At 36.7% G+C, this 27,242-nt stretch overlaps 1 protein-coding gene across 1 annotated transcript in view; it reads left to right on the top strand.

The window, feature by feature from the left end:
* The first annotated feature begins 17,914 nt into the window (after positions 1-17,914).
* Dlish (Dachs ligand with SH3s) overlaps positions 17,915-27,242 on the top strand; it is a 55,375-nt gene continuing 46,047 nt past the window's right edge. Inside the window, exon 1 of the mRNA XM_090377423.1 lies at positions 17,915-18,059. Coding sequence (XP_090233549.1) covers positions 18,011-18,059 — 49 coding nt within the window. The 5' untranslated portion in view covers positions 17,915-18,010. The remainder of the gene's footprint in view (positions 18,060-27,242) is intronic.

The following is a 27,242-nucleotide window of genomic DNA, read 5'->3' as shown; positions in this document are numbered from 1 at the left end:
CCTGAAGTTTAGGAGCAGCACCTTAAGCTGGCCCTGGCTTTTACCATCAAAAGGTCAGCCATTGATGATGTTACTTGACCCATCAATATCCACTTGATATTGATGGGTCAAGTGTTGATGATCCTGCTCAGGTAGCTAACAAACTAAATGAATATTTTGCATCGACATTCACACATGAGGAGTTATTCAGCGAGGGGAATGCTAGAGGTGTATTCAACTCTAGCAGTAAGCTACAGAATCTTGAAATAACTGGGAGTAAAGTGGAGGAGAAACTGTTGAAGATAAACACAAGAAAGGCACCTGGGGTGGATGGGATCTATCCAGTTATATTAAAGGAGGCAGCAAAGGAAGTAAGCAAACCCTTAGCCATAATTATGAGAGCTTCCTTGGACTCAGGGGAGGTACCCATAGACTGGAAATGTGCAAATGTGACCCCAATTCACAAAGGAGGATCAAAGGCTGACACAAGTAATTATAGACCTGTGAGCTTAACTTCTGTTCCAGGAAAATTAATGGAGGCACTGGTTAAAGAAGCACTGCAGGATCATTTAGACAAGACTTCAGTTATAGCTCAGACACAGCATGGTTTTGTTAAGGGGAAGTCTTGCCTGACCAACTTGATTGGATACTATGATGCAGTCACAAAAGAACTGGATGCAGGGAATAACTTTGATATTATATACTTGGATCTTAGAAAGGCTTTTGATACTGTTGCACATGGAAGACTGCTACACAAATTGGAGCAGTGTGACATTGGAGGCAAATTGCTGCTATGGATAAAGGGGTGGTTGAGGGGGAGAAGACAGAGAGTGGTAATCAATGGACACTGCTCATCGTGGACTGATGTTATTAGTGGAGTCCCTCAGGGCTCAGTGTTGGGTCCATTATTGTTTTCTGTATTTATAAATGATATTGATGATGGTATATCGGGCTTAATGTCCAAGTTTGCAGACGATACAAAGGTTGGCAGGGTTGTCAAGGACACTACTGACACTATGCTGCTGCAACAGGATCTGGAAAGGTTGAGCAGATGGGCTGAGAGGTGGCAAATGAAGTTTAACATTGATAAATGTAAAGTACTACACATGGGAAACAGCAACCCCAGAGCAACGTATCAACTCTGTGGTACTACACTGACAGTGGTAGAGAATGAAAGGGACTTGGGGGTGGTTGTGCAGGCAGATATGAAGTTCTCTGAGCAGTGCAGAAGGGCTGCAAGAGTAGCTCATGGAGTATTGTCAATGATATACAGGAATTTTTCCAGCAGGGATAAGGAGGTGATTATTCCATTGTATAAGGCGATGGTCAGGCCACACCTAGAGTACTGTATACAGGTCTGGAGGCCTCATTTCAAGAAGGATGTAGAGCTGCTGGAACGAGTACAGAGAAGGGCAACAAGATTAGTGAATGGAACAAAGGGGTGCTCTTACGAAGAAAGGCTTAAGTTTTGCAAATTACAGTGTCTGGAGACTAGGCACCAGCGAGGTGATCTGATAGAGGTGTATAAAGCCTTGAATGGTTTACGCATGCTCAATGCTGATGGGATTCTTCCTCTAGCTCAGAAAAATCACCTGAGAGGGCATAAATTCAAATTGAGGAAAGACAGATGTAGAATAGACGTGCGGAAATTTGCCTTTAGCCAGCGGGTGGTTGGTTGGTGGAACAGACTTCCATCCCTTGTGGTGGAGGTTGATAGCCTAAATAAGTTTAAGGCTCAGCTGGACAGGTATTTTGAACGAACAGAGGGGTGACGTGGAAGTGGGTTTTTTTTTTTTTTTTTTTTTGGCTGATGCTGAATAAGCTTGCTTTCTTGCATCAAATGCCTCTACTAATGCTAATGCTAATGTTATCCTAAAATGGAAGCCTGATGGCACTGCTATCCTGCAATGCACAGGATGACCATAGAAGTTCACTCCATGTGACCAGACTTGGAAAAGTAGTATGACAACCTTGTCAGAACATCAACCAGCAGTTAAAAGTGTCAACAGGAGTTGTGGTCTGTATGAACACACTACACACTACTGAGCTTCACAGCCTCCATTTTGATCAGAGTGGCATGAATAAGACAAACCACAAACTATAATCAGTGGTCTTGCAGTAAATGGTGCAGTGAACACTGTAATTCATCTATACAGCAGCAAAAATCATTTCTGTAGAGTGAAGAATCTGGCTACATCCCTATGTGGGTAGGTGTGAGTATGAAGGGGCTGTACTCCCTGCCATGCTGATTAAAGCTTAATGATTCTCCATAATGTTGCTTTAGCCTTCCACCTAAAAAATCCTTATTCCCTGGAAAACTGTTTTAGCCCCTCCCCTAAGAAAAGCCTGTGTGCACCACTGTGTGGCTGATTATTGTTTCATAATGCCTTAGATTAGGGAAACTATCAAGAGTTATAGACATAGCATTAGAGGCATCGGTAAAGGAAATGGCCACTGGGCTTTAATTCTTCTCAAAGAGACTCGAAATAAATTTAAAAAAAAAAATCTGATTAAAAGCAATGGCTCTGATCTTTAGTATCTTCCAAAGAAAAATTCCAAGAATGGTTGCTAAATAACACCTCAGCCTAATAAATAGCCAGATTTGTGGCTAACAAATGGCATCATGATATGTGCTCACATTATATAATTAAAAATCACTTCAGCATCAAACTTTTATTGGGATGATCTTAGATATTCCTTGAGTGGCATGGTGCATAGGTAAACTGTTATTTGAAGATAAAGCATCAAACCTATGTTGGTTTAATGTTTACTTCCAATTTGTAAATATATACATAATGAGTCAAATGTTTTGTGGTATTTTTTTACCACTTCTTTTAGTGTCAGCTGTTTTTGCAATATCATAGTCACAAAAGATTACTCAAGTCACGTGAACTTACTGATTGACTACATTCAGAGGTTGATCTATATTCAGACCATTATGCTTGTCCTCATGGGTAGCACGGTTAATATAATCACTGTCCTCCCCACACCAGGTAGAAAAGACAAGTTTGAATCCCGTGAATAATGCAAAGAATATGTATGAGTCTTTTTCACAATGTTGATCTCAGGTGAGGGTAGCATGATTTTCTCTCCTGTAAATTTGTGGTTTTTTGTCCAGAAAAACAGCAAATTGACCACAGAAGATAAGTAATTTACAGACATGTTGCATATGGTGCAATATGGCCTAAGTTGCTGACACGCCTAAAACTGCCCAACAACCAACCAACCAACCATTACGTCTCTTCCAATGGCCCATATAACCCCCTTTTGAGGTTATATGGGCCCTATATGCAGTGGGAGTTCATGACCTCACGTTGAGTATACCCCACTTGCACCCATGCACCTCCATGGCAATGTGGGAAATGCGATTCTCAGACATGATGAACCATTTTCAGGCATTTACTTTTGAGTGGCTGTGTTACCATACCCACTGTAATAGCATTTATCTTGATAAATCATCACTCAGGTGCTCAGTTAACTACAAAGGCTAAATCTGGTAGTGTAGATGCTTGCCACTTCCATGTTGTATTGCCTGGTCAGTTGCCCCACTATAGAATCTGATTAGCATGGAGAAGCTAATGGCTTATGTGGATTTATTTACAAAGGTGGCCATATCTGAGATGCTCCTATTAATCTTTCCTTAATAATCATCCCCATTGTAACTTTGGTAGCCACGTCTCTAGTAATTTCTTCACACTGGACACTGTTTTGCTACTGTTCTGAATGCTATAGTCCTAAGCTCTTCCCTCATATATAGAGACAGTCCTACTTGTTGATGGCAGCCATTATGTATGAAGTCATGGTTGGAGCTGTTCTTAATACAAAGAACTTCCCCAACCTATGTCTATAAGTTTCTAACTATCAATGGATGGATTTTTTATTCAAAAATCCTACACTGTCACTTGAGAATAAAGTAAATCAACTCTTTCAAAAAGCTCTCTAGAGTTGCTGTGTCACTGTAAAAGTTGTTGCTATGAAAGGGAAACTTCCATCTAGTATTGTACAAGTGGGTAGTGCATCATTGCCACTGCTAATACTAAAATGTCCAAATCTAGCAATGGGAACCAAACATATCGTCAAATAAAAAAAGGAAACTTACATGATATATTTACAAAAAACAAGAAGTTTAATTGAATTAGTTACTCTTAAACCGTGTGAAAGTAATAGCGTGAAACTCCAGCACATTAAATATTTAGATAACTACTGCTATTACTAATATACAGGGTGTCTCAAAAATACACGGCATAACTTCAGGAATGAGTTCCTCATATGTAGACAATAAAAATATTTTATATCAACATAGTTCCGGAAATGCTTGGTTTCCGAGTTTTGAAGGTCTGTCTGTGACACTTAACCGTTCACATCACCTTATAGTAATTGTTCAAAATGTTGAACAATTACTATAAGGTGATGTGAACCTTCTGCCTGAATACAGGCCTCACATCGATGTCTCATGGACTTGCGAAGACTATGCCAAATTCCTGGCAAGTTTCGTATTGTCTCACAACCTGCCACAATTCGATTGTGGAGAGTTTCCACATCAGCTACCAGAGTCGACTATACCAATGACTTTAAATGGCCCACAAGAAATCTAGTGGGTTTAAATCAGCTGAGCGTGGAGGCCAGCCAGTTGGTCCCCCCTCTACCTATCCACCAACCAGGAAACCTTCGATTCATGTACTTGCGGGCTAGGTGGCTGAAATGTGCGGGAGTGCCATTGTGCATGATGTGTGCTTGTTGAAATCAGGCATGTTATTTTCCAGAAAGTTTCTGTACACCTGCCCTGTGAGTTTGTTTTGGAGTACATGGGGCCCAAATAACTTATCAGCAAAAACACCCACCCAGAGGTTGAACCACTGTTGATGATGTGATGGAAGAATTGCATGTGGGTTTTCCTCAGCCCATACATGTTGATTGTGAAAGTTTTGGATTCTGTCTCATATAAACTGTGCTTCATCTGTGAATATTACCAAGGCAGGAAAGTGAGGAGTTGTACAACACTGCTGCAGGAACCACTGACAAAACGTTACTCGTGCAGGGTAATCTGCTGGTGACAAGACCTGTACCCATTGCAGATGGTAAGGATACAGTTGGTATTCTCACAACACTCTCCAAATAGTCGAACATTGAAGAGACAGTTGCATTGCTATTCTGCATGTGCTGATTCCAGGAGTGGCATGCACAATATCCAAAATCTCCTCTACTTCAAGAGTCATAGATCTTGGTCATTCTCTGTCGGCAGCACAAGGTGTAAAGATCCCATGTTCACAAAGGCGGCGATGGATACCTTCAAATGTTTTCCTGTTTGGACATCTTTATTCTGGGAAACTTTTGGTACAAACGACAAGCCTCTAGAGCATTGCAGTCCACCAAACCATACATAAAGTGCATATCCGCTTGCTCCTGATTTGAGTACATGGTCGGAATGGAAAACCACCAGATTCTGTCAGTACCTTGTGATGAAGGAAATCACCTGTGGGAGATAAGACATTCCAGTTAATAACTCAGGAACCAAGCATTTCCGAAACTATGTTGATATAAAATATTTTTATTGTCTACATATGAGGAACTCATTCCTGAAGTTATGCCGTGTATTTTTGAGACACCCTGTATATTAATTCTGCCAAATTGACAAAAAATTATCAATTCAAATACCTGAATTGATAATTTTTAGTGTTTAAGTGGAGAAACGTAACATATATGCCTAGTATTTTGTTTATTTCTTTTGAATATTGATTTCATTCAAAGCAACCTGATGAGCATTCAAAACACCTGGCATATCAGTTCACCTGGCCAAGTGTATTATGTTCGTGAATTGCGTATGTTGTCTGGTTCATTTGCCTGTTTTCTGGATGAAAAACCCGAGTTTCAGGGGGAGGGAACCTTGCTATCTACGCCTGAGACAAGCTAACTCAGCCACAGAGTGAAAAAACCTATGAAAGATCCTTGGATCATTCACAATATTTGAGCCAGGCCTTTCCCACTGGGTGTGGGAAGAATGGTCATGATGCCAATGTGACACTCACACAAGCTTCTTATTTTTAATAATAATACAATGTTTGGTTATTATTATTATTATTATCATAAGCCACATGGTGCAAGGAAGCCTGAGGCTTATGCTGCACTAGCCTCAAAAAAAAAAAATGTATATGTTTTCTGCATTACCCAGAGAGAGAGAGAGAGAGAGGAAGGGAATCACCAAGAAAAAGAAGAATGATGATATCCAGCTCAGGACCCTGGGTGTGCCAAGCCCATACCAGATGTGAGCCCCTGGGTTATACTCCAGATTATGAGGGAAGCTCAGTACTTCGGCGAGAAAGAGAGGAAGACGGCAATAATTGGGAGGAGAAGGCACCTCCCACTCACTGCTTTCCCCCTTTCCTTGCATGCACGTTACAGGTGGATGTCACATGACATCACAATATATCGGTCCTGAAATTATGAAAAGAAACGGCAATGGGGAGCTAAAAATAGGTGAACATAAATGCATTTTTTTAAAAACAAGTAGCAAAAATTAACACGAGACACAACCACTGATACTTCTCTCCTGTACATTACTAGACAATTTCGAGTGCATTAATAATGAGAACAGCTATCACAGCGTATAATTAGGCTGACATGCGAACGGTGTTACAGCGATAGCTTGACTTTATTTTACATTGATTTGATTCAGTTAGAATAAAACAGTCCAGAAACTAAGCAATAAACCCAAGCAATTCGTCATTGATTGACTCAAAATTTTTTTTGTTTCGGTAGGTTGGTTTTGTAAGTTAGTATGAAGCGAACCGGCCCTATTTGAGTTCGTGTTTCTGTAAATTAGTTAGTCTCTTGGTTTGGTCGCATAGGGACACAAGTGAACGCTTGGCAGATTTTCACCCGTTCACTATGGGCCACAGCCGACATTTGGATGCAGGGATGGCCCATAGTGAATCATGCTTGTGATACCTCCTGTTTTTTTATTCTTTTAATTCTCTTGCTTTTTGATTTCAGTTTATTTCTTTATGTGGGAGTCTGCTTTTATTTTTTGGATTAATTTCTTTGGTTTTTTTTTTTTTTTTTTGGATAACATAGGCCGCAGCAACATGCCAACATTATGAAGGGCTAAGCATTAGCATTAGTACAGGCATATGGTGTAAGAAAGCAAGCCTATGCACCATCAGCCAAAAAAAAAAAAAAAAAAAAAAAAAACGCTTCCATTTCACCCCCTCCATTCGTTCCAAATACATGTCCAGCTCAGCCTTAAATTTATTTAGGCTATCAACTTCCACAACAAAGGATGGAAGTATATTCCACCAACCGAGTACCCACTGACTAAAGACAAACTTCCGCACATCTATCCTACATCTGTTTTTCCTCAATTTGCATTTATGCCCTCCAGGTGATTATTCTGAGCAAGATGAACGATCCCATCAGCATTGAGCATGCTTAAACCATTCAAGGTCTTATATACCTCAATCAAATCACCGCGCAGGTGCCTAGTCTCCAGCCACTGCAATTTGCAGAACTTAAGCCTCTCTTGGTAAAAGGATCCCTTCATTCCCCTCACCAATCTTGTTGCCCTTCTCTGTACACGCTCGAGTAAATCTACATCCTTCCTAAAATTAGGCCTCCAGACCTGTACGCAGTATTCAAGGCGTGGCCTGACCATTGCCTTATACAGAGGGACATTCACCTCCTTCTCCCTGCTAGCAAAATTCCTATATATATCATTGACAAAACCCCATGACCTGCACTGGCCACCTGTCTGCATTGCTCAGAAAACTTCATATCTGACTACACAATTACTCCCAGGTCTTTTTCATTTTCTATCACCTTAAGTGTAGTACCACACAGTTGGTACGTTTCTCTGGGGTTACTTCTACCCATATGCAGTACTTTGCATTTGTCAAGGTTAAACTTCAGTTGCCACTTCTTAGCCCATCTCCCCAAATTATCTAGATCCTGTTGCAGTAGCACACTGCCATTACTGTCATTAACAACCCTGCCAACCTTTGTATCATCTGCAAACTTCGACATTAAGCCTGATATACTGTCATTAACAACCCTGCTAACCTTTGTATCATCTGCAAACTTCGACATTAAGCCTGATATACCTTCATGAATATCATTGATAAATATACAAAACAACAGTGGACCTAACACCGAACCCTGTGGGACTCCACTAATAACATTAGTCCACGCAGAGCAGCACCCATTGATTACCACCCTCTGTCTTCTCCCACTTAACCATCCTTTTATCCATTGTAGCAACTTACCCTTAATACCATTCTGCTCCAATTTGTAGAATAGTCTTCCATGCGCAACAGTGTCAAAAGCTTTCCTGAAATCCAAATATATGACATCAAAAATTACTTTTTGCATCCAGTCCCTTTGTAACCACATCATAATATCCTATCAAATTTGTCAGATAAGACTTTCCCTTAACAAACCCATGCTGTGTCTGAATTATTGCTGCAGTCTTGTCTAGATGATCCTGCAATGCATCTTTAACCAGGAACTTCTGTTCCGGGTAAAATAATGAAGTCGCTGGTTAAAGATGCATTGCAGGATCATCTAGACAAGACTGCAGCAATAATTCAGACACAGCATGGGTTTGTTAAGGGAAAGTCTTGTCTGACAAATTTTATAGGATATTATGATGTGGTTACAAAGGAACTGGATGCAAAAAATAATTTTGATATCATATATTTGGATTTCAGGAAACCTTTTGACACTGTTGCGCATGGAAGACTTTTGTAGAAATTGGAGCAGAATGGTATTAAGGGTAAGTTTCTACAATGGATAAAAGGATGGTTAAGTGGGAGAAGACAAAGGGTGGTAATCAATGGGTGCTGCTCTTCTTGGTCTAATGTTATTAGTGGAGTCCCACAGGGTTCGGTGTTGGGTCCTCTGTTGTTTGCATATTTATCAATGATATTGATGAAGGTATATAAGGCTTAGTGTCGAAGTTTGCAGATGATACAAAGGTTGCAGGGTTGTTAATGACAGTAATGGCAGTGTGCTACTGCAACAGTATCTAGATAATTTGGGCAGATGGGCTAAGAAGTGGCAACTGAAGTTTAACCTTGACAAATGCAAAGTACTGCAAATGGGTAGAAGTAACCCCAGAGAAACGTACCAACTGTGTGGTACTACACTTAAGGTGGTAGAAAATGAAAAAGACCTGGGAGTAATTGTGCAGTCAGATATGAAGTTTTCTTAGCAATGCAGACAGGCTGCCAGGGCAGGTCATGGGGGTTTTGTCAATGATAAATAGGAATTTTGCTAGCAGGGAAAAGGAGGTGATTATCCCTCTGTATAAGGCAATGGTCAGGCCACGCCTTGAGTACTGCGTACAGGTCTGGAGGCCTCATTTTAGGAAGGATGTAGATTGACTTGAGCGTGCACAGAGAAGGGCAACAAGATTGGTGAGGGGAATGAAGGGATCCTCTTACCAAGAGAGGCTTAAGTTCTGCAAATTGCAGTGGCTGGAGACTAGGCACCTGCGCGGTGATCTGATTGAGGTGTATAAGGCCTTGAACGGGGTTGAGCACGCTGAATTCTGATGGGATCCTTCCACTTGTTCAGATTACGAACCTAAGGGGGCATAAATTCAAATTACGAAAGCACAGATGTAGAAAAGATGTGCGGAAATTTGCCTTTAGCCAGCGTGTGGTTAATTGCTGGAACAAACTGCCATCTGTCGTTGTGGAAGTTGATAGGTTGAATAAATTTAAGGAGGAACTGGACAGGCATTTGGATGGAATGGTGTGATTTTTTTTTTTTTTTGGCTGATGCTGCATAAGCTCATACATTTGCTTTCTTGCATCACATGCCACTACTACTACTACTACTACTACTACTACTACTACTTCATTATTTTACCCGGAACAGAAGTTAAACTAACTGGTCTGTAATTACTTGTGTCACCCTTCGATCCCCCTTTGTGAATTGGGGATACATTTCCACATCTCCAATCCGTGGGGACCTCCCCTGAATGTTGGATGCTCTCATAATTATGGCTAAGGGTTTGCTTAGTTGCTTTGCCGCCTCCTTTAATATAACTGGATAGATCCCATCCACCCCAGGTGCTTTTCTTATGTTTAACTTCAACAATTTCTCCTCCACTTTGCTTTCAGTTATTAGAAAATCATTAAGTATCCTGCTACAATTTGATAACCTTCTGCCATTTTCAAACCTTAATAATTCCTCATGTGTGAATGTAGATGCAAAATACTCATTCAGTTTGTTTGCTCTCTGAGCAGGATCATCAACAGTCGAACCATCGATGTCAAGTGGACCAATCAGATTCAACCCCTTCCTTTTAGAGTTTATATAAGTAAAGAAATCCTTGCTGTTTGTCTTAGCATCTTTTGCCAAGGATATCTCATAATCTGCCTTCGCCTGCCTAACCTCCTTTGTGACCTAACTTCCTTTGTGACCCTCCTTTGTGACCTAACTTCCTTTGTGACCCTCCTTTGTGACAATTACAGACTAGCTTATATCTGCCATTGGCCTCTGACTTGCTTGATAATTTATATGCATCCCATGCATTTTTCTTCTCTGTTACAACTGTATCTCCTTTATCTGCCCTCTGTATAATGTCTTTATTTTCCAGAAGGTCACGTAAAGCTGAACTGGTATGTGTATTCAATTTAGGATTTCGCGTTACTTTTATGTTATTCAACACTTGATTAAATTATTGAATAAATAAATCTTTTTGTGGAACATTTCGAAGTCCAAATTCGATATCAGTTACGCACTGTTTTTTAGGTAGTTTTCGAGGTGGCAAATTATAAATTACAGTGTAATCCTTGGGATAAAAGTGAAATCTGCTCCTGTGATAGCGTATACTAGAAAAGATTTGCAACCTGTTGTTATGTCGGTTCGTTGAAAGTTGGGCGAGGGTGTGTTCGCGAACTAGCTGACGGATTCTGTGGTAGCACGTTGTGTGTATGCGTGGGGGAGAGTGGGGGGTTCGTCACCCAACTCGTTTGGTCGCAAGTCCACGACATTGTATTAGAAATCCATTGAACGCCTTTTAACCCTCCCGATAATGTATTCAATTTGTTTACATGTCTGTTTTTTTTATTTCTGAGGCCTGTGCTTCACGTCGCAAATCTATTGCGGTCTTCAATACAGACCAATCGCTAGAATGTCGATATTTTTTAATTTTTCACGAAGTTTCCTAACCCGGGAAAGGTATTTCGTTTATTATTATTATTACTAGCCATATGGTGCAAGGAAGCCTGAGGCTTATGCTGCACCATCCAAAAAAAAAAAAAAAAATTCCCGAGTTACCCTGAGAGAGAGAGAGAGAGAGAGATTAACAGAAGTAGAAAGTAATCACCAAGAAAGAGAAGAATGATGATATCCAGCTGAGGGCCCTGGGTGTGCCAAGCTCATACTCACCAGATGTGAGCCCCTTTATTAGAATACTGAGATCTTAAGGAAAGTTTAACTATATTACGCGATGTGGCAAGTGCTAGTTTTTATTATTATTACTATTATTATTAGCTATATGATACAAGGAAGCCTGAGGCTTATGCTACGCCAGCCAAAAAAAAAAAAAAATACCCCAGTTACCCTGAGAGAGAGAGAGAGAGAGAGAGAGAGAGAGAGAGAGAGAGAGAGAGAGTCAAAAGGCGAAGGGAATCACCAAGAAAGAGAAGAATTATGATATCCAGCTCAGGACCCTGGGTGTGCCAAGCCCATACTCACCAGATGTGAGCCTCTAGGTGAGTTTTTGCTTTATGCCCGATATTTAATGATTTAAATTGACCCTGGCAAACTTCGGAACGATGTTGTTTTTGAAGGCAATATTTTAGATAAGAAATATGGTACCTTTGGGCCGAGTATCTTAGTGTTAATCTAATGTAATTTTGCACAAAGCTGTTCAAAAATTCCCCATAATTGTGTGTATCGATAGGTTATAACTGGAGACAAAGGAAGTGAATTAAATAGTCGATAAGAGTTTTAAAAATGAATTTGATAGTATGAACCAGAGCTGTAATGCTCGATATGTTCTACGTTGATATCAATATTTGTAAAATAATAAGAAACGTTTACCTCAATAAAACTTAGAACCTATAAGAGAAGTTTACCTCAATATAATACGTAGAACCTATTGAGGTACACCTCTTATTATTTTACAAATACTTTTAAGATACGTTGCAGAGTTTGGATTTCTTGATGTCAATCTTTGGCGTTGAAGTCTTTGCTCTCATCTTCGCCAGCGAGAATTCCTTTAAGGGGTTGACATTTCGTTTCCATTGCATTTTATTTCTTTATTATCTGTTTCTTTATAACGAATTTTTTAAAGCAAACAATCGATTAAGTTACATAGAGGTTATAAAATATATTAAGTTATAAAACAACCTTTTTTTTATTTAAAAAAATTAAAATATCACGGAATTCGGGTCCCCTACATCCGCGGGGGACCGGCCGTACCTAGGTACGGCACTGCTGCTGGTGTCTGTGTAATGGTGTAGGGAGTGTTTTCATGTAGCCCTTTGAAACCATTGGTGCAATATTTAGATGTCACAAGTTATCTGGAAATTGTTTCTAGCCATGGGCACCTTCAAGGTATGCACTGTGACCATTTGCGAATGAATTTATAGAACAGGATAACGTTCGAAGATAATGTCACAAGACCAAAATCGTACAGACGGTTCAAGGAACATGACAGTGAATCAAGGCTATTGTAGTGGCCTCTCTATCACCAGAGTTCAATCCAGTTGAGCATCGAGATCAGCTCTCCAATCCAATTTGCAACAACTGTGTGGCAAAATTGATTCAGCATGGAGCAGCATCCCATTGGCATGCTTTTGACACCTCGTTGAGTCTATGCCATGACAAATCCAGGCTATACTGAGGACTAAACAGTTAGGAATCACTATTTAATACTATGTCAGCAAAGGCACTGTTTACTTAGTGAAAAATACTGGGTTTGCTTCTGTGGAAACGAACGTATATTTAATATATAATGCCTACAACAAACATTTATTTAATCTATAACGTAGCTAGAATCAGAGACATTTAAGCACAGATTAATTCTATGTTGTTTGTTATTTAGTGTTTAGGAGCATTAGCAACTAAGGCCATATTGCTCCGAGAATATGCTATGGTCATTCCCTGACCTGTCCGCATCCTCCGTATTTGGTGGTGATGGGCTCAAACCCCGGTCTAATCAAGAAGCGTGTGCTACGTACGCTGCTCCTGCCCACCTGGCTACAGAGGCGCCACATTAATTCTATGGACAATTTTACACCCCTCCACAGATTTCTGAAATATATAAGTAAACTGTAATATAATAAACTTTGGATCCCTATCACAGCTGAGGCCCATGGCCACAGTTCCCTCAAAATGGTTCCTTGCTAAAATATTAAGTAATTATAATGAAAAATAATAGAAATCAATACTCTTGCAATACAAAAAGTACTCAAAAAGCAATAAAACGATAGATGAAACATATGCCTGTTTATATACATGCCCTCGTAGGTAGCAGTTGGTAGAGGGTGGAAAAAACCCGAGTTTGAGCCCCGTCGATGACTGGAGAAATTTTTATGTAACTTTTCCACAACGTGGCTGAGTTAGCCGGTCTCAGGTGAGAGCAGCGTTGTTTTTTCTTCGCAGAATCTAGGACAAACAGCAAAACAGCAGGTCGACCACAGAACACACGCAGTTCACAGACATTTCACACATCCATTCGCTCCAAATGTTTGTCTAGTTCTGCCTTGAATTGATTTAAGCTGTCAAACGGAAGTTTTTTCCAGCTGCTGGCTAAAGGCAAATTTCCGCACATCTATTCTATAACTGTCTTTTCCTCAATTTGAATTTATATATTTGCTTTTTATTAAGTTGCTATTTAATTAAGTTGCTGATGGGCATAAAACCCTACAATAATAAACCGACCAACCAAAGTTTATATGACCCAAAATTGGGTATAAAGATGACCGAAACAGTATGGGAACTACAAATTCTTTCCCCGCAACCGCGTCATTGATGAACGGATTCCCGTGTCTCTCTCTCTCTCTCTCTCTCTCTCTCTCTCTCTCTCTCTCTCTCTCTCTCTCTCTCTCTCTCTCTCTCTCTCTCTAATAACCAGTGCAAAACCAACCGTCCGTGCCCTACCCTGAACCTTCGCGCCCTTGTTGTAGTGGACCTAATGATAGTTTCTCCACAGGAGATATGACACTCTGTTTCAACTGACACACAAAAAAGGGATGGATCAGCAATAGTCGCTTACAAAAGTAGTAAATTTCAACATTAGTAAAAAATTATTTAATATAAAGCAAAAAATAAATAAAAATAATAACTAAATTCATGTAATCACTAAAATTAAAAATAAAAAGTTCGACGTGATTATGTAATACTAATAATAAGTTAGACATTGGAAATTTAATTACTACATTCACGAATTATTGGATGCTTGTACATTCTTATTAGAAGGTATAGACATAGTGTTGATTTAAAAAAGAGGCATTATTAAAATTGATCTTTGTTCTTAAGAAGTACTGCTAAGCTAAAGATTTATACCGTTGAATGTTTTATCATATTAAGAAGTAAGTGATTGTCAAGGGTCTGAAGCAATGCTTTTTTTGTAAAAAAACTAGGTGCCGGCACTGATTCTTTGCTATCAGGAAATATTGAAAATTAAAAGGATATGAAAAGTACTCTAAATTTTTTTTTTCCTGATATTGTTACTTTAGTAGTAATGTTTTTAGAATAAGAACAACAAATTAAGTATATTTACATAGTTTATTAAGCATAAATTTATTATTCAAGTATATACAGCATCAGCCAAAAAAAAGTAAAATGTTAGTAAAATAATAACATAAGTAAAAATAATTTCATAATAAAGTTTTTGTAGAATATTCCAAATTTTCATTACGTTCTCATGGGACACCCTATGCCGACTTCTTTTCTTCCTCTTTGTGTGTCGGTTGCTGAATGACGTTTCCGAAGCAGCCATGATTCGATATATTTTGCTGGATCGAAGCGGGTTAGCGGTGGGCCTACAGTTTTAAGAAACAGTAGCGAAGAAGCTGTTTTTGTCATCAACGAAGTGCTGGTTGGGCTGCCGATCAGATTCATTTGTGAAAATCCTCGTTCACATTCACTCGATGAAATTTGTATCTACTCAGAACGTTCATCAAATGCTTCAATTCTTTCGAAACCTTATCAATCATGTATTCCCGAATTGCATTTAACTGTAACCTAATTGACAATTTTCTAAATTCATTTTCACCAAATGCCAACAATTCATGTTTAGAAGAATTAATACCTTCGTTGTCCTCGTTTTCCTTCTCTCGTCATCGGTATTGTCAGTTTGTCACTAGTTCTTAAATTTGAATTTTTTCTTTTCTTTTTCTTTTCTTTTTTGAAACTGTCCAAAATGTCAGTGTCATTCGGATATTCAGGGAAAAGTTACGGGAAAATGTTGATAACGCACTTCTGTGAAACAACAGATAATTATTTGTCGGGGTAAAAGAAAATCACTCCCTCCTAATTCTCGAATAGGGCTCTTACAGTTGAGTCACAGAGTTGTCCAACCTACGGCCCGCGAGGAAAGTGAATTAAAACAGCATTTTAAATTTTGTTAATTATCAAAAAAATTTTCGTATTAAATGTTTTGTTCAGTAAATGTAATTGTGTATTGTACTTAATAAAAGTTTCGAATATTTTCAATTTCACTTTTACATGCAACAAGATATGGAAAATGTAACACACTAAAGAAATCTAACTTTGGATTTTTTTGAATATGGCAACTGTACGGGAAAAGGTTGGACACCACTGCAGTAGAAGATGGCCAGAGCCCATTGGGAAATACGCCTTGAACTGCTCACTCTTAACCAGCGTGCATTCTCTGTATGTGGGACAGGTGGTCGGATAGGTTTTACCAGGTACCACTAAGTTGTAGAACGGTAATCCCTTTAGCTTAAAAAGAAAGAATACTTGATGAGAATCAACTGAAAAGGCAAGCTGACTTTAGGACAGGATTCTCAACTATAGATCACCTTCACGTAATATCACAGTTAATGGAGAAAGCAAATGAATATAAAACACCATTATGCCTGGCATTTGTGGATTATGAAAAGGCATTTGACTCCATACAACATAAGGCAATGTTTCGGGCACTGGAAAGACAAGGCATGATACCTCATATATTATGATTTTTAAGAAAATATATGAGAATGCTACCTCCTTTATTAGATTAGGCAAAGACAGTAGCAAATTTAAAATTAGGAAAGGAGTTCTCGACAAGGAGACATAATATCTCCAAAGTTGCTTATTGCTCCCTTGAGGAAGCTTTCAGAAGATTAGACTGGTCGCAGAAAGGAGTCAATGTGAATGGAGAATACCTAACCCATTTACGATTTGCAGATGACATTGTGGTCATAAGCCACGATCCCAAAGAATTACAGGAAAATCTTAATTAGTTATGCACAGTTAGTAAGGATTTCGAACTAAAGATGAATATGGCTAAAACAAAAGTAATGATGAACAAGTATGCCACAGAAAGGGATATAATCATTGAAGGAGCAGCAATTGAAAAGGTGGGTTCATATACTTATCTGGGACAAGTCATTACATGTATAATGATAAATGGCTGGAGGTCAAGAGAAGAATAAATTTTGGATGGATAGCATTCAGGAAATATATTCACATACGGAGGAGCAATATCCCAATTTGTCTGAAACGTAAAATAATGAACCAATGTATACTTCCCACCATGACTTATGGAAGTGAAACTTGGGCACTCACCGAAAGAATGGAAGAGAAGCTGAGGACTACACAGGGAAGAATGGAAGGAATTATATTGGGAATCAGACTGTTAGATAAGAAGAGAAACAAATGGATTAGGCAGCAAACTCAAGTAAAGACATTCTTATCAAAACTAAAGAACTAAAATGTTCTTGGGCAGGACACATAGCATGAAGACAAGATGACAGATGGACTAAGAAAATAACTGAATGGTACCCAAGAGGAGCTAGAAGAAAACCTGGAAGACAACGACGGAGATGGACAGATGAAATTCATGAGTTTGTGGGTAGCAAATGGATGGCCATTGCACAAAACAGAAGGAACTGGAAAGTTGATGGAGAGGCCTTTATCCTGCAGTGGATTGAAAATGGCTGATGATGATGATGAATCCCTTTAACTCTCTTAATTCGTGCAGCAGCAGCACGGTACGGTACCGTTGCGTACCGTACCGATAAAATGAGATAATCTGTCACAAAAGAGTGATTAAAGTCGGTGTATTCAAACAATCAGTTATGAAAGATCATGAGCTTTCTGGTTCAAGGTGAGATTTGAAGCAGGACCATCTTATGAAGCAGATGTCCAAATTAGCATTTTTTTTTTTTTATTTCGAAATTGGAAAGAGAAGCACCAGACCAAAATTGAAATACACATAACATGTTTGGGCTGATGATCTTCGAAAAATATTTTATGATTGTGTGAAAAGAATGAAAAGTTGGATCTGTTGCTTTAGGCATTAGATTTTGTCACCAAAAATTTACTGAGGGAAAAGAAGTTTTTTTTTAAATAATTCGAAGCCATTTTACTACTAATTATTGTAAATGGTAGCGTTTGCTTTGGATGTGTACCGTTATTTTACCATATTTTTAGTCTTCATTTGACATAATACTTTCTGTGGTCACCAATCCCCTAGAAACCAATCTTTTCTTTTTCTTTTTTTTTTTAATTATTACTTTAAAACTTTGTCCCCTCTGGTGGCAGTGAACTGAGTCGTGTAAAGAATTTCAGGTGTCACTTCAACAGGTTAAGGTAAAAAAAAATAGTAAACTTTGAGAGGCAATATGTATCTATTTTTGTAAGAGAAGTTTTGGAATATTTATTACCTTTTGATCTTTGTCACTTTTAGTTTTGATATTATTCAAAAATACAGATGTTGTGCATGTACCGATCGATGTTGATGATGGAAGACCAAGTGAAGAGTTGGAGGTACACAAGCGAAAGTTTGTCAGCTGTCCAAACTTCTTCCAAAACAGTGTAGGACAGGTAGAGCTGTCCGACCGGTCTTGTCATGGCGTTTCTATGCCCCGTGAGAATTAGGCGGGGGAAGAGAAAGAAAGGTGGGTAAATTTTAATTACAGTGGCTTAATTATAAAATTTTAATTTGTAATAGTGAAATGTCAAGAAACTATACAATATTTGGAATGCATAAACGGGTTATCGGTATGATTGCATTTCCTGCAAATAAAGTGCTGTAAAGTTAGTTCATGTTGTAGATTTGACACGGTGAATCGCCAGATCTTGTATGTACACTGTAATAAACAATGAACAAACAGAATAACAAGCTGCTACTTTTACTGTTATTTTTACTCTATAGATATTAAAACAATATTGTGGTAGCAAGCATAACGGTAACGTCGAATGGAGCATTATTGCGATTAAATGGTTCACTTCTTAGCACTATGTAACTGCAGTCAACAATGGCACTATTTTACACGGTACTCTGCCAGAAAGTACGTTGTTAACTATAAGGCTTTAGTTATTACGTGATAGGAATTATATCCATATATTTGTGAATAATTGGTGAGAAAATTGTACATACATGCTCGTCGGTGTTGTTAATACACCACTTCACTAATGCAGTGTATTAATAATGATAGTCTTAATTTCTACCAAGGGTAATTTCATCATTTAAGTAATTTTTGTAACATTTGAATTATTTTCCGCAATGCTGTTACTTCTACGATACCCTAATGATTTAAAAAATTAAATCATATTTACTGAACTTTTTCTTATTGATTTTCTCAGCAGAGTAAGGCAGTTTGACTCAACTTCCCCATAACGTGTTTTGCAGATTATAAAATTTGTTGCATCAATTTTTAGTTCTTAGTTGGCTGTCTCACTTTTGAACTAGTATTATATTGCCTTTTTTTTTTTTTTTTTTTTTGAACCACATGTGCCTGGCCCATGTTTTGATTCTGACTGCAAGGTTCATTGCAGCTCAAGTTTTAGGATTGCAGTAGTTTGCAGAATATAGTCAATATCTGCAAATGCATTTATGTGGAATCATATTGATGGTACAAATATCAGCTTTTAATCATTAAATTTTATGCTAAAGCATATAATTTAATGATTATAATATAGGGTGACAAAAACAAGACAGGCAGGTAAAAGCATTGGTAATGTATTTGTTTTCAAAATTGAGTAATCCTGTGAAAGACATTTGGAGAGAATTTCCATCATATTTTATAATGTATGGCAGCAATTTTAAAAGATTAATCATAGATTGGCAATAAACAATGTCTTGTTGAAAAGGCCCATCTCTGTGTTATCGTGTCCTAAGTCTAATCCTAAATCTTATGGAAATTATTGAAGTTATGCACTTAACCTTCTAATAATTTTTTTTTTTTCACATAATATTATGGAGGATAGTGATGAAAGGCCACTGATTCCTGTGATCAAATGAAATGTTTCTTCCACCATTCAGTATGCTGCACACTCAGAAATCAGCACTATAGTACAGGAGTTCTCAACTGGTGTACTGCAGTATATTTAAAAATGCTGCTAGAATTCCCTGGTTAATTAAATTAAACATTCCTTTTTCAGTTGTGATAAAAATAAAAAAAAATCTACTGTATCTAGCAACCTGTGTCACATGTATATCATTAATTGCTGTATTAACTACTATATATTAAATTTTTGTGTAGCAATTATTATTTTTCCTTCATTAACATAAAATTTTTAAATATATTAAAAACTTTATATATTTAAAATTCTGCTAATACTATGCATACATTTTGGGAGGCGCCCCATCTTGTGTATGTTAACTGAAATAAAAAGGTCTGTAATGAATGGTGTAAAAAGAGTCAAATGTTATTGCTCTGATAATTTACTTGGCTGTGGTGTTCCTTGGTGTTCAAAAATGGCTAAATTTAATAACAGTATAGTCTTAAATAATAATAAAAAAGACCTTTTTTGTATGTTTGTCATTTAGAATTATTTCTTTTTTTAAAGAAGAAATTATGAATCCTAGCTACAGGAATAGTAGTTCCATTTTACTAAGAGTAAAAGTTATTTTGATGGAAGTAGGCATGTTAAGGAAAACAGGCATTATATTCACTGCATACAAACTAGCTGAAGAGATTGGCTGATTAATAAATTTCCTCTTTTTTTTGTATTTATGTGTATTTATGTACTTCTGAATCTTTTTCGATTAATCTAGACTATTGATAAATGTCCAATATAATATATCTTATTAATTTAAAATCGTTTTATTTTAATTAAAATAATTTTTGAGACTTTAATTTCAATGTAATTGTATGTTTTTTTGATCCAAGTATATCTGATTTTTTTTTTTTTTTTTTTCTCACACAACATTTTATTTGATTTTATGTTTTGAACAGACAGAGCAGTGATCCATAAGAGTTGCTATGTTTTGTATATTTCCTATGGTATTAGAAAGTATAATAGACACTAAGTGTTCATTAGGTATTTTTCAGTACATAATGTTTGTCTGTGGAAACATTTTTTGAAATTATAATAAATTGTTTAGTTAAATGTTTTATGTAACACTAAATATGTAATCATCATGGATACATTATATATTTATAAATTTGCACCTATGCTGCAATTTTATGTTATTGTTTGTGTAGCAGGTCATTCTGAAGTTATTATAAACTGATTCTTTACACTTCCTGAATTTTATGCTTTGTTGACTTTTTGGAATTGCAGACATCTTGAGCATTCCAATACCAGTTTTCTCCTTAAGGCTAAACTTGAAATACTAAGAAATATTACCAAAAGTAAAATATATATTGTATGTTGTGTTGGGTAACAATTTTTCTTCATTTTATGGTAATTTATTTATTTATTATTTTTTTTATATACAAGATTTATGTGTACTCAATTTGAAATGTTTTGAAAAATAATGAAAGAAAATTTGTGGTTTATAAGTATTACAAGCTAAATACCAAAACTAGTAATTTAATTTTGAGAAAAAAGTGATTGTAATTTTAAATTTGTTTTGCTGATTTATGATTGTATGCCTTTTTTCTACTTACTGTTAATTACTGTTAATAACTTCAACATGCTTTAATGCACTACAAAATGTTTAATATTTTAATACCATTAATATACATAATTATGTACAGTGATAAATCTGATGAATTTGACTAGACTTGTATTTTGTATGAGTATGAATTTATTTGAAGGTAAAGCTAAGGATGCCAAATTTTTAGAAAAAATTATTGTAAATGATCCTCACAACAAAGAAGAAATCGTACCTTTTAGGTGCAGTCAAGGTTCTGGCAGTACATCAGGCAATGACTTCAGGCTTAATTTTGGAGGAACAAATACTAGTTTGCCTCGACTATACCAAAATCATTGCCTTGGGTATCACTGCAGCCATACTGACCAGAATATTTAAGATAGTGAAGTAGGTGATAAAAAGTAAAGGTGCAGTTCATAGTTTTATTATTATTGCTATACAGAAAAATAGAGAGAGCCATTACACAGGTGCACTTCATATTTTCAAAGTGAAAATTACTGTTTGTTGCAGTTTGTGTAATGAACTAAGGTAGAAACTAGATGTAAACTTTTTTTTTTTTTTTTTTGAAATCCCATAACTGATATGGTTGCAGAGTGATTATCCATCTTTGAATGCAAAGTACTGTTATTTACATTTCTACAAAAAAAAAAACTTATTAGTTTGAAATCAGTATTCGATAAATTAGACCAGAGTTTGGGATTGTGGTGTGATACAAAATATTTGATCATACTGAATATAAAAGGCTGTAAATTTAGAATGTCTGAACAAAAAGAGAGAGAAATAGGGAGTAACAAAAATGTAAGTTGAGCATGGTAGATTATGTTTGCAGATAGCATAATCACATTTAAAAAATGAACAAACCAGCAGCATTGATATCCAGTAAATTGAAAACAATGGAAACTGGTAGCTGACATTTCATTTTACTAGTGTAATACCAATAAATACTAATGCGATAATTTCAGTTAAAGGTTTCTTAGTATGTAGGTAAAAGTAGTCTTGTGAAATTGTATGGCACTCTCCTGAATGGTGTTTGTTTTATACCTGAAGTATAAAACAAACACCATTGTGTTTGTTTTATACTTCAGGTGAGCACATGTGATGTGTAATAAAAATAATAAATTGAATGACAGATAGCTGAAGGGAAAAAAAGATTGAACACAGAGAGTATTTTTCACTGGTCACTTTACTAGGGAAGATAGACCCGTTGATCATAACTACCATTTCAGCTGAGAAAAGTGATTCCTCCCCTCCATATGTAACAGTTGTTAAACTAACTCAAAAGTATTGGGAGTAGTTCTGCATTATTACAGGCATCTTGAGATCTTCACAAGTCCTGTTGAAAGTTTGCCTTTGTTATGTAAACAGCTCCTACAAATTTGACCTTAGAAGTACAGTGCAATTGTAAATGGGAAGAGGGGTTAAAAAACAGTCAGATATTATTTCTTGGCAGCCTATGTGATTATTATAATAGCTAGCATTATGAAGTTATCTACCTCCAAATTGGGAGTGAAATTTAATTGTTGTGAAGCCCGGTTACTATTTCAATAAGCGAGCCAAAAGGTTAGCAGACAGATACTGAGATGAATCGTTATGACTTTGGTTGATTTTCCTTAAGTCAAACACTACCAATAAAAGTAAAGAGGTCATGTGATAACCAGATGTAAAATAAGTTGCAAAACAATTTTCCTTCCTGATGAAGCTGACAATGCTTCAAGAAGAAAAATCGTTTTGCAATTTTTTTGTTAAATTTTTTTAATTAATTTTCTTATTTTTAATTGCGTTAAATTGATTTTTAAATGTGTTAAATTGATTTTTAATTACTTTTTAAATTATTTGTTACTCTAATGTAAGTTTTTCGTTTTAATTTCTGGAGAGTATCATACAGAAGTGTTCTATGTACTATATTGAGGTAAATTTCTCTTATTATTTTACAGATTAATGTACATACATGGCTGGTACATTAACCTGGGATTACTTCTCCCAATGTAAAATACCTTACATTTGTCAATATTAAACTTCAATTGCCACTTCTCAGCCCATTTACCTAATTTTCTACCCTGATTACTATAATTAATGAGAAAGTCTTTGGCATTGTTTTTGTGAGTCCTTACACTTTTCCCAATCAACAGCTGCTGCTCATAGAAAGTGTGTAGATGTTGACTTAAATTATTGACACTACTATCTCTCTGGATTCTATTAATATAATATGCTTAGCATATGACTAAAAAACAATTCTGACAATATTTCTCTCTCTGTCTTCTTCCCCCACCCCCAATCAGGTGTAACAGTTGTCAAACTCACTCTAAAGTATTGGGAATAGCACAGCATTATTACAGGCATCTTGAACTATTCACAAGTACAATTGATAGTTTATCTTTTGTCATGTGAATAGCATCCATGAGAGAGAGAGAGAGTACTGTTGCTCCAACAAATGCTAAGCATGAGACTTCCATAAGCTATGCAAGAAATACAGACCAACGAGATAATGTAATTGCTTATGTCACACTCACAATTGAAATATTGCTGGTGTCACTTATGAAATCTTTATTCTTCTCTGACTGTGTAGTGCATGTTTATGGAAATTTACAAATTCACTTTTGTGAATAAAGCTTTTTCCTTCTTTCAGCAAGTGAATCGTGAAGAGTGGTTCTGTTGAATGTTGCTGAAAGTAAAAGCCAAATGGTTGAATTATTGCCATTTTAGTGCAGGAGGTACAGTAAATGTTCATGATGTTTTCTTATTAACCAATCACATTTACTGTATACTTGAATTTAGTTGATGTAATTTCAGGATCTCCTTCAAATGAATCTAAGATATTCTCTTCCATTTCTCAATTGAATGAGAATATGGTCTTCCAGTGTCATATTAAGGAGGAAATTAATCCATCTCCATTGATGGGTATTGCAGTTGGGGATTAAATCCCTAAGGAGGATATTTTTATTCATAAAGCCATTAATTTGCAGCTGACTTTCCTCTAGCGAGGGAATCTGACTAAAATCAGATATCCTCACTAGAGTCTAATGATGCATGGCTGCAATTTTGGCAAATATGTAATCAACCCAGCACTTTGTAGTATGCTTCCACCTTAATTGAGACAGATATATACTGATATATACTTTAAAGCAGTAACTTTATGAATAAAAATTAGATTATTCTGCTTTTAATACTTCTGTTTATTGACATTGTCATTATACAAAGTCGAATACTTTTATGTCATGTTGCAAAGTTCCTGTATATTACTGACAGAACCTCATGAGCTTTTATAGCAGCTTATGTGACGGTAAAGAGAATTTCATGTCTGACTATACAGTTACCACTAGATATTTTTCATGTCCACTGTTTTGAGTTGGGTACCACCCAGATGGTATGTTATTCTGAGATTATTGCTACCCAGATGAGTACATTATATTTATCACTGTTAAACATCGGTTGCCACTTACAGTTCATCTGCTTAGTTTATCTAAGCTTCTTGAAGTAGCATACTCTGATTACTGTCATTAACCACTGTGCCCACTTTTGTATCATTGGCAAACTTAGTCATCAAACTTGAAATACCTATTAGTATCATTAATAAATATTAAAAGCAGTAAAATACTCAATATCAACTTCTGTGGAACTCCACTCATCACATTTGTCCATCAAGAGCAGCAGCCATTTATAACTATTCTTTGTCACATACCACTTAACCATCCTTTTATCTATAACAGTAACATCTCCTTACTTTCATATTTCTAATTCCGTATCAGTTTATATAGTAGTGCATGTGGTATGGTATCAAAGTAATTTACTGAAATGGTGATTATACCATTGTATGGGGCAATGGGTAGGTTGCATCTCAAGTATTGCATACTGATCTGGAAACCCCATTTTAGGAAGTGAAGCTGTTGGAATGGGTGAAGAAGCACAACAAGATTAGTCAAGATAGGCACAAAGAAGAGTAACAAGCTTAGTTATAATGATTTAAGTATATACAGAAAAATAAATATGAATGGAAACATATGCCATGATATTATAAACATAATATCATGGCATATGTTAAGCCTTGATATTATAAACATATACATATCATACAGGCCACAGAAAATTGCACAACAGAATTTGGTTTGCAATGCCTAATGTGTCTGATTTTGCTATAATCATTGTAAATACATATATTTTTCCCAAGTCTAGTCCTCTTTTTCCAAAATTTATGTGGAGAAATTTGGCTTGCAAATATTTTTAATAATGACATTGAGCATTGGCATTAGTAAAGGCAAATGATGCAAGAAAGCAAGCTTATACAGCATCAGCCAAAAAAAAAAACAAGCAAACAAACAAAAAAAAAACATTCTCGTTTCACCCATCCATTCGCTCCAAATGTTTGTCTAGTTCTGCCTTGAATCTGTTTAAGTGATCAACTTTTACAATGACAGATGGAAGTTTGTTCCAGCAATCAACCACCTGCTGGCTAAAGGCAAACTTCCACACATCTATCCTACAACTACCTTTCCTCAATTTGAATTTATGCCCTCTCAGGTGATTATTCTGAGCAAGATGAAGAATCCCATCAGCATTGAGCATGTTCAAACCATTCAACGCTTTATACACCTCAGTCAGATCACTTTGCAGATGCCTAATCTCTAAACACTGTAATTTGCAAAACTTAAGCTTTTCTTCATAAGAGCAACCCTTTGTTGCATTCACTAATCTTGTTGCTCTTCTTTGTACTCGTTCTAGCAGCTCTACATCCTTTTTAAAATGAGGCCTCCAGACCGTATACAGTACTCAAGTTGTGGCTTGACCATTGCCTTATACAAGGGGATAATCACCTCCTTATCCTTGCTAGAAAAATTCCTGTATATCATTGACAAGACTCCACGAGCTAATCTTGCAGACCATCTGCACTGCTCAGAAAACTTCATAACTGACTAGAACCTCCAGGTTCTTTTCATTCTCTACCACTGTCAATATAGTACCACACAGTTGATACGTTACTCTGGAGTTACTGTTTCCCATATGCAGTACTTTGACAAATGTAATGTTAAAGGAAGTGAAGTGACTTCAGTTGCCACCTCTCAGCCCATCGGCTCAACTTTTCTAGATCCTGTTGCAGCAGCGTACTATCATTAGTGTCATTAACAACCCTGCCAATCTTTGTATCATCTGCAAATGTAGACATTAAGCCTGATATACCATCATCAATATCATTAATAAATACAGAATACAACAATGGACCTAACACTGCACCCTGGGGGACTCCCCTAATAACATTAGTCCACAAAGAGCAGTGTCCATTGATTACCACTCTGTCTTCTCCCATTCAACCATCCCTTTATCCATAGCAGCAATTTTCCTCCAATGCCAGACTGTTCCAATTTGTGCAGCAGCCTTCCATGTGCAACAGTATCAAAATTCTTTCTAAGATTCAAATATATGATATCAAAATTATTCTTTGCATCCAATTCCTTTGTGACAACATCATAATATCCAATAAAATTGGTTAGACAAGACTTACCCCTAACAAACCCATGCTGTGTCTGAGCTATAACTGAAGTCTTGTCTAGATGATCCTGCAGTGCTTCTTTAACCAGCGCCTCCATTAATTTCCCTTGAACAGAAGTTAAACTAACAGGTGTGTAATTACTTGTTCACATGATTTACAGTAGTAAACAACTGACAACAGAAGCTCTGTAGTCAGATGTAAGTTTTTTTTAAGCTGCTGACTGTGCACAGAATTTGGCACCTATTGATACATATTGTGTCTACCTTTTTTAGATATTAGGTTAAGGATCTTGTATCATTGGTCACTATTATTCAAGGGGACTGGGGAAGCTGGATGCCCATAGAAAAATGCACGCCTGAATAATAGTATACTTGTTAGTGTGGATGAGTGTTATTTCTTTTTGCAGCACTTATGAGAATAATTTTTCTTATGAAGGTATCAGAAACTTGAGGGTTGTTCAGAGAATGATCATAATTTTACATTAACAACTGTACTGTTTGCTTTTTCTAGCTGAGCTGCAGAATTTAAGACCAAACCAAGCTGCATCACATACCAACTGTGCAGTTTACTCTTATGCCCAGTGTGACTTTGGCAGTCAGTTAAGTTTATGCCTGTTCAGTTTTGCCTACTTAACAATAGATGTAACATGTGAGGAACAGTATGCTGCTCTCAAATTTTGTTTCCATCTCAAAACATCAGCCAAAGCATATGAAATGTTAAAAGAGACTTATGGTGAATCTATGCTTCCATATAGCACAGCTTGCAGGTGGTTTA

Source organism: Mastigoproctus giganteus, chromosome 7, assembly GCF_048544385.1.
Source record: "Mastigoproctus giganteus isolate SK-2022 chromosome 7, ASM4854438v1, whole genome shotgun sequence".
Classification (NCBI taxonomy): Eukaryota; Metazoa; Arthropoda; class Arachnida; order Uropygi; family Thelyphonidae; genus Mastigoproctus; species Mastigoproctus giganteus.
Note: the sequence above shows the minus strand (reverse complement) of the source record. Positions and strands in the feature narration are given on the sequence as shown.